The sequence below is a fragment of the Tenrec ecaudatus genome, chromosome 6 (assembly GCF_050624435.1).
Source record: "Tenrec ecaudatus isolate mTenEca1 chromosome 6, mTenEca1.hap1, whole genome shotgun sequence".
NCBI lineage: Eukaryota > Metazoa > Chordata > Mammalia > Afrosoricida > Tenrecidae > Tenrec > Tenrec ecaudatus.
This window is the reverse complement of record NC_134535.1, coordinates 40,396,132-40,409,738: the sequence shown is the minus strand read 5'-3', so window position 1 is coordinate 40,409,738 and position 13,607 is coordinate 40,396,132. Positions and strand designations below refer to the sequence as shown.

The 13,607-nt window shown below is 36.1% G+C and overlaps 1 protein-coding gene across 6 annotated transcripts in view; it reads left to right on the top strand.

Moving 5' to 3' along the window:
• TMTC3 (transmembrane O-mannosyltransferase targeting cadherins 3) overlaps window positions 1–13,607 on the top strand; it is a 66,550-nt gene that overhangs the window by 32,130 nt on the left and 20,813 nt on the right. For all 6 annotated transcript variants that reach the window (XM_075551201.1, XM_075551200.1, XM_075551202.1 and 3 more), the window contains 3 exons: window positions 4,008–4,260; window positions 6,971–7,119; window positions 11,997–12,117. In XM_075551201.1, coding sequence (XP_075407316.1) covers window positions 4,008–4,260; window positions 6,971–7,119; window positions 11,997–12,117 — 523 coding nt within the window. The remainder of the gene's footprint in view (window positions 1–4,007; window positions 4,261–6,970; window positions 7,120–11,996; window positions 12,118–13,607) is intronic.

The window sequence follows — 13,607 nt, the reverse complement described above, 5'->3', positions numbered from 1 at the left end:
TGCTGCTTACAGGCAAGGATGTCTACGGTGACCAGACGTCCCACTTTGGGCCGGACAGTCCTGATTTTTAACAAATTTTTCTGTGTCACGTGGCGTTTTTAAAAAGTCCCGATTTTTGGAAAGAATGCACGACAAGCTAGGGTGTATGGTTTTCGGCTGCCAGGTGGCTATTTCGCCAGGATATGAGTTTTATCAATGGTGTCCTGCTTTACCAATGTTTTAATCTGGTCACCTTAAGATGTCAAGACATCGAGTTGTATACTTTGGACTAGTAGTCTCTAGAGCTGGATGTCATGCTCGGTAAAGTAGAGGGCCAGCAAGAGAGAAGGCCCGCAACTGGATGGGCTGACAGAGTGACTGCAGCAGTGGGCTCAAGCATAGGAATAATTGTGAGGATGGTAACGGACCAAGCAGTGTTTTGTCGGATTGTGCATAGGAGCTCAGTGGGTGGGAACAGATTGAATGGCACCTAACAACGTTAGGGAAATTAACAGACAAACACAAGTCATACACTGCAAACAGTAAGAATGTAGTCATTGGTCCATAACAGCATCTTTTCTAACTAGTAGTCAAGTATAGCCTTTCTAGCCATCATTCCCCATCTAAGATATTGTAAACCTGGAATCTGCCTGTGCCTATATTCTCATTTTGGAGGGAGTTCTCTACTAAGCTAATGGACAGGATTAAAGTGAAAATTAAGTCCTGACCTCAGTCAAGGGTATAAACCAAGTCATAGCCTGCTGCCTTCTGGCTTGCATTGTTTTCTGTAAGAAATCTCATCCTTTTTTTCCATGCATTTTTTATGCCTTCTGTGGTTAGAGTCCCTTTTATACAAATTAATACTAGACTAGTCCCGAGGAATTTGGGTTTGGTGATGCCCCAACTATCCAACTCTTCTATGATGCTACTTGGCTCCATTTTTACCCCACTGGTCCCTTGAGTATATTCCCTCACACTTTTGAGCTCTGAAATGCTGCAGTGTCCCACGGCAACTCGAAGTTTGCAGGAATGTTTCACATGGTGTGGGCACTGTTCAGAATACGAAGGCCAGGCAAGGGTCAGCCAGATGCTGGCTCACGAGTGCGCACTCTACTCCTAGCTCTTGCTGGTGATGAAATTCCACTCCTCCTTCTCAGAGAGCTCATTTTATATACAATAGGATGGTAATGCAGGGAATTCTAGTCAGAGTTACTCACAGGTGGATCTTGTCAGTGTCTTCAACCATCTTCCCAGACTCGCAGAAAATGTGGTTTGGTTACTTTTTAATGATGCTCAAATACAATGATCAGTTCTCCACTTCTGCATTGTATCATATGTATAGTTGATCTGGAGCCTCTGGCAGGATGTTTCCAGTAGTTATTGACCTCCTGTTAATCAACCACACTTTTCCCCTAGCCATTCCAGAAGCAGCTTTTCTCCTCTACCTGTAGCAGATTGTTCTCTCTCATCCATTACAAGTAACAGTGACCAAGATAATCTTACTAAAGCCAGGTCTTCATCTCATCCTGATCTTGTTCATTGGCAGATCATGCCCTCCAAAATGGGACTATAGCCACAGATGTATGAAATGCAGAATTACAATATATCCCGTGAGGGCTAATGGTGATAGTAACTGACTTTATTAGAATATGCTCTGTCTCTACTCTTAAGGAATTCGTGCTCATGTTGTGTTTCCCTGTCCCTTGCATTGGAATCATTATACTTCATATAATTCATAGGTTGATACTTTACATAAAGTTTGGAAATTTTCACCTGTGACTTTTTAAACTATTTTTTTCTAGTACCTTTTCGTCTACAGGTATTCCAGTTAAGCATTTATAAACCCTCTCGAGGAGCCGGGGTAGCATAGTGTTTATGAGTTGGCCTGCTAACCTCAAGCTCATAAACCCACTTGCTCTTCCTCTGGAGGAAAATGAAGCTTCCTGCTCCTCTAAGGGTTAACAGTGCAGGAAGCCACCCAGGAGCAGATTGCTCTGCCCTATTGTGTTTCTGCCAGTCAATCTGCTTGAGGCAATGAGTTTGACTTTTCAAGAGCTCTCCTGAAGTTGCCTGGCTTAAGCTGTATTCAATTTTCCCTCTAGTTGTTTTTTTCTTTCTTTCTCATTTTAGATAGTGTATTTTACTTGGCCTTCAAATTTATTTATTTTTTATGCAATAGCTAATATGTCCTTAATCCCATCTAATTCCTTTATATCTCAGATATTTTCATCTCCAAATTTGGTCAATGCAGATATTTTCGTATCTTCCATGTCTTCATAATATATTCAGTTTTTATTTTCCTGAGCATACTGAATCTAGTTTTCTAGCAACTTTAGTATTCTCGTCTGCTAATTCTGTCTTCTGTTATTTAGTCAGTTTAGATTGAATAGTTTTTTTTCCTCGTGTTAAATTATATTTTTCTGCTTTCTATTCCTTATGTGTAGTGTTGGCTGCTACATATGGATTTTAGCATTGTATATTCCTTTAAGTACTTATTGTTAAATTTTTTGTTATGGCATGCATTTAAATTACTTAGAAACAGTTATGTTGTCATATCTTGCCTTTAAACTCTGTAGGACTGTGGTAGATACTCAAGTGTTTATTAAGCCTCTTGAGCTCTCATAGTGGGATGTAAGTTGGGCTGCTGACGTACAGATCCACAGTGAATCCATATTGGTTCTGAAGTTCAAATTGCTAGATAAGGTTAATGTGAAGTGAAAAATTTTCATATGACTCTTTTATGTATCTGTTCTTCATTGCCACCACATGGTGGAGTAGAACCATGCAAATAGAGCATGAAACATTAGTAGAAGGGATGGGTCAGTTTTAGTTGCCACTCCCTTGAGTACAAGAATGAGCTCTCTCAGAATCTGGAACAGAGAATTCCCAGGACCATGAAGACAGAAGAGCCACCAGTAGAGCACGTTTGAAATCCCTACCTGAAATGGGGGAGGCCATGCCACTGTGAGGCCAGACAAAGAAACCAGGAGACAGAACCGAGAAGCAGTATCTAAGCTTTGAGGTTATAGACTTCCTGGCCCATGAACATAACCTGCAATCAAACATTTCCTGATCGGACATTATGTGGCTCATGATTGTATATATCACCCTTTAAGCTCATTCTTTTTTATTTTATTATTTCTATTAGATAATTTTGATTCATTTCTACAGTTAGGGAATATGGTTTATAGACATGAATTTATTTGTTTTGTATTATCAATGTGTTCATAGGTGATTTGAAAGGTTTTTGTTGTTTTTCTAAATCCTGTCATGTAGCTTTTATTCTTCCTTCTAAATAAAACATATTTTATATCTTCAGTCTTTGAGTTACTGAAGGTTATAACATTTAATATTTTCTTTGTATTAACTTTGTACCAGAAGTTGTAAATTATTGTGGTGTGTGTAGAACATGTTACTTTTTTTTTTTTTTGCTCCCTCAAAATACTACATTTTAAGTAATGTATGTGTGTATGGAGCAAAGGGTTAGTGATCAATTTCTGAATTCATACATGAGCCTTCTGTACTATTAAAATTTTGCTTTTCAGTTTTCTGGTGGCCAAAGAGGGAGAAAGTTCATAAGTGATATGGCTTTCCCTATCACTGAGATAAGAACAGTATTTACAGGAAACATAACTTATTAGCAGTTAATTATAAAAAATGTCTTGTAGTGAGTGTTCTCAAGAACAGCCAAGCAGCACATGCAATATTATACCTTATAAGCTTTTTGTCATCTTAATCAGGCTATAATTTAATGAAAACACTTCAGTATTGTGTGTCTACATTGTTCCAATTATAAACTAAATAAATAGATAACCTGTTTTTAATAAATACGCATTACTCCTCAGCTAGTCATTGCATAAAGATTAGACAGTTTGAAATATCCATTCAAAAAATTTATAATGTGTTTGATGAAATTACATCTAAAATACTGTTTTTATAAATGTTCAGATTTTATTTCAGTATGTTATATATTGGTTTTCTGGTTTAAAAGTTTTATTTTAAAGAACTGTTTCCCCTTCTTTATACAGGTTTGACAACCCAGCTGCCGTGAGCCCCACTCCTACAAGGCAGCTAACTTTTAACTACCTCCTCCCTGTGAATGCTTGGCTTCTGTTAAATCCTTCAGAGCTGTGTTGTGATTGGACGATGGGAACAATACCACTTATAGAGTCATTTCTAGATATTCGAAATCTTGCCACATTTTCTTTCTTCTGTCTTTTGGGAGTTTTGGGAGTATTCAGTCTACTTTACCCTGGTGATTCTTCTAAAACTGTTTTAATGGTAAGAAACGGTCTTAACTTTTCAGCTGATAAAAATTCAATTAAGAAAGAGACAGCCTTTAACTCATTAAAGTCATCTTTTAGAAACTGTCTTTGTTCAGCACCATCTCAATTTATTTAAGGTTGTCCTAAAATTACATACCAAAATTTAATTTACAGGCATCACTTGACATCTATGTATTTCGAGAATGTAAACACTGATTACGAATATGGTAGGAAGGTTGAAATTGTGAAGCATCCCTTTTGGGATGCTTTCTTAGCATTTCTTACCTTCACCCAGTAAGTGATATGTTTTCTGAGAAATGCGATGTACTTTTCGTTTCCTGACACCAAGTGTCACGTGAAGACACACAGCTGGAAGTTGTGTACGGTTCTTCTGCTCTCGGTTACAGGATTTTAATTACTCCCTGAGGTGGCTCTTCTGATAATCAGGAGACACGTGGTTGTTTGAAAAACCTCTTTGTTATTGTTGCTTTTCTGAAAAATACCTCCTTGAAACTTTCATTGCAGGATAGAAAGGGAATAGAGAAATGGTGGATTATATCCTCCCCTAGGCGGAGTTCTGTAAAAAAGGATTTTAAAAAGTGGGGTAAAAGGGAGACATCAAGGAGTCGAGGAAAAAGAATGGAAACTGGTTGGAATAGCAATTGTACAATTCTTCTTAACATGATTGAAATATGGAATGATATGATATATGTATTAATTCCCAATTAATAATTTTTTAAAAAACTGGATAGAGGGATTTAAAGTCTTGACATTAGAATAATAGTTTTACATAATAAAATCTGGGTCTGATAGCGACTCTTGTCAGGAAATAAATGGGTTTGTGTAGATTATGGATTATTTTACTTACATAATAAAGAATAATTGTGGCCTTGAGCATAACTGCATTAAGCACAGTCCTAATTGTGCTGTCTTTTATGACAGTGTATTGTAAAGTTTTCTGAGAAGGGTAAGTAGTCCCAAGGAATACCTACCAAAAGGTATTTGTCTTGTGGTAAACACCATAAAAGATGTCACATGTACTTAAGCACTGTGATGTAAATAGTTTTTATTAATAAAGAAATTGAGTCTGGGGAGTTTAAGGAGCTTAGCTTTTGTAATACAGGAAGCAAGAAATAGAATTTGTCTCCAAATCATTTGATCTTTCCACTGTCGGCTTTCTTTTTAAAGATAGTTGATATTACTAGGAGAAAGAAACTCTAAGTTAAGTCATAGTTCCTTCGTTAAGTTGGCATGTTTTAATAGAGGAAATGTGAGAATTTCATAGTAAATCATTAAAGACATTTTTATACCAGGAGCATTAGATTTTTCTGGAGAGACTATTTTATCTTCTATATATTCATCAATCTATAATTCATCTTTGAAGAATTGAATATTTGAAATTCTTTAAATAAGATTGGCTTAGGGTAGCCATAAATTAAAATTTAAAATATGAAGAACAATATTTAATCTTTATCTGTGTCATAGCTAGTTTATTTTTATCAAGCATTTGTAAGAAATTAAAAGTAGATTATATCCCCAAATTTTATGCTTTTGATTTTAAGAAACACTAATATTCAGACATAAATAGATATACTGTGCTTTTTCTCAGATTTAGTATTACCTCACTAACATCAAAAATAATAAAACATTTATGAGGAGTGAATTCTTTTTAATGTATATCTAATTCAGAGGGAAAGTGTATTCAAGGTAAACAGAAAACTTTCCCTTACAGGCCATTAGAAGAGCCTCAGCTAGAACAATCATCACAACTAGTATAGAATCAGATATTTAAAGAAGTGAATGTCCTAATAACGATCAGAATTATTTCCTTCTACAGATCATTTTGTACTGCCTTTTTAAGGCCCTTGATAACATGGTAAACATGCCGGTCCGTCTCCTTCATGCCAAGCACTATGGGCAGTTGTGACATTTTGTTTCAGTGCAGAGTATTAGGATATTATAAGTTCTCAGAATAACAAACTGTTGACTTAAGGGGGTGGTTTTGTTTATACATATACTAAAAAGCCTCAATTAGGTGATATGTGACTCATCAAAATATTATTCAAAGTAGTAAATTGGTGCAGACGTTCTCTTATGTGAACTGCACCATATTCTGTTTTTTATGAATATCAAATATGGTTATATATTACAGTTATAAAAATTAGCTGTTTTATCAATTTTTGTGTTTGTCATCTGTTGGAAAATCATTTAATAGCTTCCCCTGGCAATTATTTTTACTATGTACACATAAACTAGTTATGGAAAAAATTATTGATATCTGAGATGTATTTGTGAAAAAATTCTATTTTATTTAAGTGGATAAATTTGTGTTAGCTAAGCCTTGCTTAAAGGTATAAATATTTACCATTATTATTAGAGCTTTTATACTTACTATGCAAACATATTATAGTTCTCTCAGAAAACTAGTCAATCAGAGCTAATATGGCTTTTCAAATGGAATCTCTATTTTTTTAATCCTCTAGCATTAAAGCTCTAGCATTCAGAAAAAACACTACCTTGTTTTTTTAAATGTCCTGGTGATTCTTATTTCCATCTTATGCTTTATTTATGTTTAAAGTAGTAATCTTTGTAATGTCATTTAAAATGGGACACAATATGTTATTCAAATTAAATACCCAGGAAATGTAACCAGAAATTTGGGTCTGAGTGTCTGTATGTTTTCTGGGTTTTTTGTTTTTAATGTACTGTCCTATTTTTCTTTCTAGGCACTTTGTTTGATGGCACTACCATTTATTCCTGCATCAAACCTTTTTTTCCCCGTTGGATTTGTTGTTGCTGAACGAGTACTATATGTTCCTAGCATGGGGTTCTGTATTTTAGTGGCTCATGGATGGCAGAAAATATCAAACAAAAGGTGAATTAAAATGTTAGTCCACTTAATGCATAGTTGCTGTAGGTTTAAATATGCTGTATCCTCTTACTCTTTCTACTTAGTGTCATTTTATCAGTCATTATTTATAGTTTTTTCATCTGATGCTCCTCTCTTTTCTGCACTTCATATTATGGAAGCTCCAAGTTATGCTGTTCTTTGTATGTTCCAGTCCTTATTTATAATTGTATTTTGCAGTTTGAGATATAGCAAACTTTGAATTAGGCAAACTGAAATGAAAGCAAGAATATTTTTAAGCCTAAAACCATATTTGGCATTACCTCTTTCATATACAATGGGCTATAAAGTACTCTTCTTTAACTTAAGTGAGCGGTAATTGAGTTTATATATAAAACTAATTTTTACTTTTTTAAAATTCTGAACTATTTTCAAGTCAATACTATATACAGTGTACATAGCAGTCCACCACATCTTGCTGCAGCCTTATTTTCATGGTAATTGTATCCTAGTTGCCTTAAATTAATAGGTAACTATGTTTATGGATGCAGACCGTAATGATAGGTCTCAGTGTATAGGTATGCCGAAGCACTAAATCGCAAATCAAGCTTAATGTTCATGGTTAAGTAATATTAATGTATTGGCATTAACTTCATATTTGTAACTTGAAAGACATAACTCTTCTTTCTCAACCCTCTGAATTTTGATTTCTCCATATTTTATTTCACTGATATATGTCACAAAGTGCGTCTCATTAGCTAAGTCCATTAATTGCTTTTATTTAAAATGTATTCTCTTGGCATCTGTAAAAATTCCATCTTCTAGTTCTTTTTCACATCTATTCCCTTCTGCTCAGTCTCATTCTTTTTGCCATATGTGCTCCTTAAATATTAACCTTTTGCAGTTTTTTCCTGACCACACTTCACATTCCACATTCTTTGTAGATGTCTGCTTCCATCTACTACCCCCTTTTCATACCCATATACCCAATTATAATTGCTACCTTTTTTGAGTGTCAACCATGTCAGAAGCAACCCTGGTAATGTAATAAGTAACACATTGTGTTGCCAACCATTAACCACCAGCTGCTCCACTGGAGAAACGGGAACTTTCTACTCCTACATAGACTTTAGAGTCTTGGGAACCTACAAGAACAGTTCCACCCTGTCCTGTCGGGTCACGTTGAATCAGAAATTACTTGGAATCAGAAATTACTTGATGTTAGTGAGTTTGGAGTTTTGCTTTATCATGTCAGAATTAGCACAGTGCAATGGATTAGTTTTGGATTTGGCAATGTGGCAGACACCTTGATAGGCTTTTAAAATTATCTTAATCTTCACATATCTTATAACTATTTTTCAGATTAGATAACCGAAAGTCAACAAGACTAACTAACTAGTAGTTATATGTTGGCCTGCAAACTCCAAGCTCAGCAGTTTGAAACCACCACTCTCACTGAGGGAAAGTGATGGGGCTTTCTACTCCAGGAAAGAGTTAGTCTCAGAAACCCACAGGGACAGTTTTACCCTGCCCTGTAAGGTCGTCACGAGTCAGCATTGACTTGATGGCACTGAGCTTGGTTTTAAGTTTTAATGCCCATGCGCCCTGTGTATAATGTTCTCTTACTCCATTTAAGGGGATCTGTAATGAAATTGATTTAATTGTGCTATAGCATTGTGCTATAGCAAACAAGCACAAACTATGAATGTTAATACTAGATCATAGAAATTAGTGAAGTACAACCATCTTTTTAAAGGTGAGAGATTGAATACCAAACAGCATAAAGCTGTACAAGTAGTTTACATCTGTTTTACAAAGAGTTAATTTTACTACCATCTGCTTTTATTATATAAAATTTTTTCAAGATGTCAAGATAGTCTGATAATAGTTTTAAGAAAAACTTTACATTTGATGAAGCGTCTAATAAAAAGCCTGGCTGATAGAGGTGTCTTGTTATTTATGAAACATAGCCAATTGGAAAAAAAATTATTTGTAAGAGCAAATTTGTCCCAAATTTAACTTAACTTGCCGTGACCCTTTAATACCGTTACTCATGTGTGTTGACCCCCCCAACCATAAAATTATTTTCATTGCTACTTTATAACTATAATTTTGCTACTGTTATGAATTGGGCGACTCCTGTGAAAGGATCTTTCCACCTCCAAAGATATGGTGACCCACAGGTTGAGCACCGCTATGCTATATAGTCTTCTTGTAAAGAAGAGAATGTTTGACATTGTGTTTTTCTGTGTATCCAGAGGGGGGTGGCTGTGATATAATTTTATGGTAATCTTTCATGTTGAAAGTTTTAAGTACAGAACCACTGATTTAATATTTCATCATTCTAGATTTTGTCATTTAGCTGGGAGTCAAAAATATGCAATACTTTTAAATTTTAGGTAATATTTGATTGAATATTCAATGCTCATAAATTATGAAATACGTTGCTAATGTATTGTTAAAGAAAAAATATTTTAAAACACACCTACAGCCAGGGTAAGATTGAGTCTATAAAATGCACCTGGTTGGCAATCCCATGTGGCTTTAAAAAGTTTGTGGGAAAATGGAATTAAACAATCTTAGAATTTTACAAATGGTTTGAAACCCCCTATATTTTTTGGGTTTCCCAGGCATATTTAATTATATTTACAGAACAAATTCAGGAGGTTGCATATGAGCAAGAACCATTGGTGCTGAAGTAAATTCAAGCTGCACTGAAAGCATTAGCCAAAAACAAGGGTCTAAGAATTGATGGAACACCGATTGAAATGGCTCAACAAGCTGATAAAAGCACGGGCGGCGTTGTCATCTATGCTAACAAATTTGAAGACAGCTTTACTGGGCTAATTGACTGGAAGAGATATATATTTATATCCATTCCAAAAAAGGTGACCCAACCAAATGCTCAAATTATCGAGCAATAGCACATGCAAGTAAGATTTTGCTGACAACCATTCAACAAGGGTTGCAACAGTCCATTGACAGGGAGCTGCCAGAGGTTCAGACCGGATTCAGAAAAGGACATGAAACTGATGTCATTGCTGATGCCAAATGGATCTTGGCCCAAATTAGAGAATACCAAAACGGGGTTTGCTTGTATTTTATTGACTGTGCCAATGCGTTTGGCTGTGTGTATAATAACAAACTATGGGTAGCCTTGAGAAGAATGGGAATTCCAGAACACGTCATTGTGCTTTTGAGGAACATGGATCAAGCAGCCTTTATGAGACTAGAGCAAAGGAGCACTGCATGGTTTAAAATCCAGAAAGGTGTGCATCAGGTGCTTATCCTTTCACCATGCTAGCTTAGGAAGAAGACTGGATTCAGGATGGGAGGATGGCTTGACAATGTGCAAATGATACAGCCCTGCTGGTTGAAAGCGAGGAGAACCTAAGGCTGAAAAAGATGAAAGATTTCAGTATAGATTACAACCCAATATAAGGCAGAAGACCATTCTCAAAACTAGACTAATAGGAAACTTCATGATAAATGGAGAAAAGATTGAAGTTGTTAAGGCCTGCGTCTTGCTTGGATCCATAAGCAGTGCTCAGGGAAGCAATAGTTAATGCCAAAAGATGTGTTAGGTAGACCTGCTGCGCAAGCCCTCTTTAGAATATTTAAGAGCAAGGATAGTATTACTTTGAGGAGTAAGATGTGCGTGACCCAAACCATAGTATTCTCCATCGCATTATGCACATGGACCTTAAATAAGGAAGACCTTACAAATATTGATGCATTTGAATTGTGCTGGAGAAAATATTGAAAGTAGCATGGACTTGCTCCAAGGAAAAACCGTCTGTATTGGAAAAATAAGGCCAGAGCTCTCCATGGAGGCAAGGATTGCAAAACTTTGCCTTGCCTACTTTAGACATCATGTCGTGATAGACCAGTTCCTAGAGAAAGGCATGATGCTTTTCAAGTGAAGGGACGGCAGAGGAGAGGAATGTCTTCAAGGAGGTGGCTGGAGCCCATGCCTGCCAGGATGAGCTCAAGCATAAGAACAATTGTGAGGATGGTGCAGGGCCCAACAGTATTCTGTTGTACTTAAACTCGTTGTGTGTTAGAACTGATTTGATTGCACCTACCAGCAACACTGAACAGAGAGTAAGTGGGAGGGTAACGTTTAGCATATTGAAACCAAGCATTAGTTTGAAGTATTCATTGATGCACAATTGTGGAACAATTTAAATTTAACTTGCTTTTCTTTCTTTTTTTTTTTTTTTAACTTTTCACTGCCATCTAGTCAGTGAAACTCATAGCGACCCTATAGGACAGAGTCGAACTGTCCCCATGAGTTTCTGAGACTGTGACTTGGACTAGAAAGCCTCATTTTGCTCCCTCGGCAACTGCTGACGTGGTTAGCAGTGCAGCTTGTGAGCCCTCCTTTCACAGCGGTTGGTCACCGCACGTTGGTGGTTCAAACAACACCAGCTCCTTGGTGAAAGGAAGACGACGCTCTCTGCTCTTGGAACATTTTCAGTCGTGGAAACCATTGAGGAATCAATCAACTCAATGACAATAGGTTATTTTGTGTCAGTCTTTGTAATTACAACAATATAATTATGGATTCAAATTAGAACAGTCAACTTATAAATAATAACAAACATTAAATATTACAGTAAAACTGATTTTATCAATTGTTTGTCATTGAAACTTGAAACGCAATTATTGCAATATATAGAGTAATTCTACATGTTTAAAGTTCAAAAGACTGAAGATAATTCATTTGAAGATAATAGTGCATAATACTTAATTTTTTAAGCTTATTAGATCATTGATGCTCATTAGAGTAAATTCAGATGTACTGTGAGAACTTTATCATATTTATTACTTCTGTTCTAAAAGTGAAATTCTTTAAGCGATACAGACAATGTCATCTTGCTTTGCTCTTTTCTCTTGCACAGTGTGTTTAAAAAGCTATCCTGGGCTTGTCTGTCTGTGATGATATTCACTCATGCCTTAAAAACACTCCATAGAAATTGGGATTGGGAATCTGAGTATACGTTATTTATGTCAGCCTTGAAGGTAAAGTATTTTTTAGAACGAAAGTATGTTATCACTGACTTTTTTATATCTGTAATTAAGCTGTTTTACTGTTATGTACTTGACTATTATGTTGCCAGAAGATAAGCGAAACTAATTTGTTCTTTGCATTACTTGTGATGACCAGATGTTTGCATAGTAACCTTAGCTACATGTCCAAAGCATAGGGATATGAGTAATTCTCTAGATATTCGATGTTAGATATCCCAAATAATAAACCATTTTAAATCAGAATCATTCATTCTTAAGAATACTATGTTTCTTTGGTTCATAGACCCATATTTTTTCCAGCTTTTAGCACCTCTCCTAACTGAATAAGTCTTACAGAAAGTCAATTCTTTCTTAATGGTATAAAATAAAATCAGTCCTGACTCTTTAATGTTTTACTGTGATTTGACTGGACATGTACAGAAAAGGCTGGTTTTCTGTACACAGTTTGAATTGTAACATTTATCGCAGGCTACATAAAACAATAGCATTCTTTCCATTTCCTCCTGTTTATTGTTTTCATTTGTCCTTCTTCCCTATCCCTTTCTATCTGGGAGCTTTAATCCTGTAAAAATATTGCACTTTTGGTCACGTATCGGTTCTATAGGGCTTGTATTCCTCGTTAGTGTTATTGTTCACTTTATAGATGTATCTTTCATTCAGATGCAAATGGAACTGTAGGGGTGAATAATACTAAATTTTATAACTTAGGTGTTTCAGATTCAGTAAAATACAACAAACCTTCCCCTTGCAATGGGGAAGGTTACCATAGTATAGAAAAGTTAGGGACTAGCATTTAGGAATGGGATAGTGTCTGTGGAAAGTTGGTGGCATAAATAGTAAGATTCTTTTAAATCATAAATTTGTTTTTTAATTTTGTCAGCAAAGATTTTCTTAATATCTCCATTACTAATGCGCCTCTTTAAATCTCTAGATGCTAATTTTGTACATAACTTAGCTCTGTTCTCTTCGTTACCTAATTTTATTAGATTGGTACCTGATTCCAAGGAGCCCCGAGGGCGTGTAGGCTATGCATTGGGCTGCTAACTACAAGGTCAGCAGTTCTAAAACACCAACCTCTCCTCGTGGGAAAGATGACGCTTTCTACTCATGAAAAGTGTTAGTCCTGGAAACCCATGAAGGCAGTTCTAGGCTGCCCTGTGCAGTCACTGAGTCAGAATCAACTCGATGGTAGTGAATGAGTGAATACTTATTCCAATTGTTTACATCATTTTGTGATATAATATCTACTTAAATGAATTGACTCTCCTCTTGTACCAGTCTGTAACCTGACCCTCTTCTCCAGGTCAGACATGTACAAACAAAGAGGACCTCATTATGTACTTACTAATCCAAGTTCCTGGAGTCCCATTGCAGCCCCATCGTTTACTTCTGTGTTGTCTTCACCCCCGAGACCGTGATTGGGACCCCAGGCCCAGCTCCAGTCCTGCCAGAGTTTCATCCTCCTCAGGCAGGACCACCTG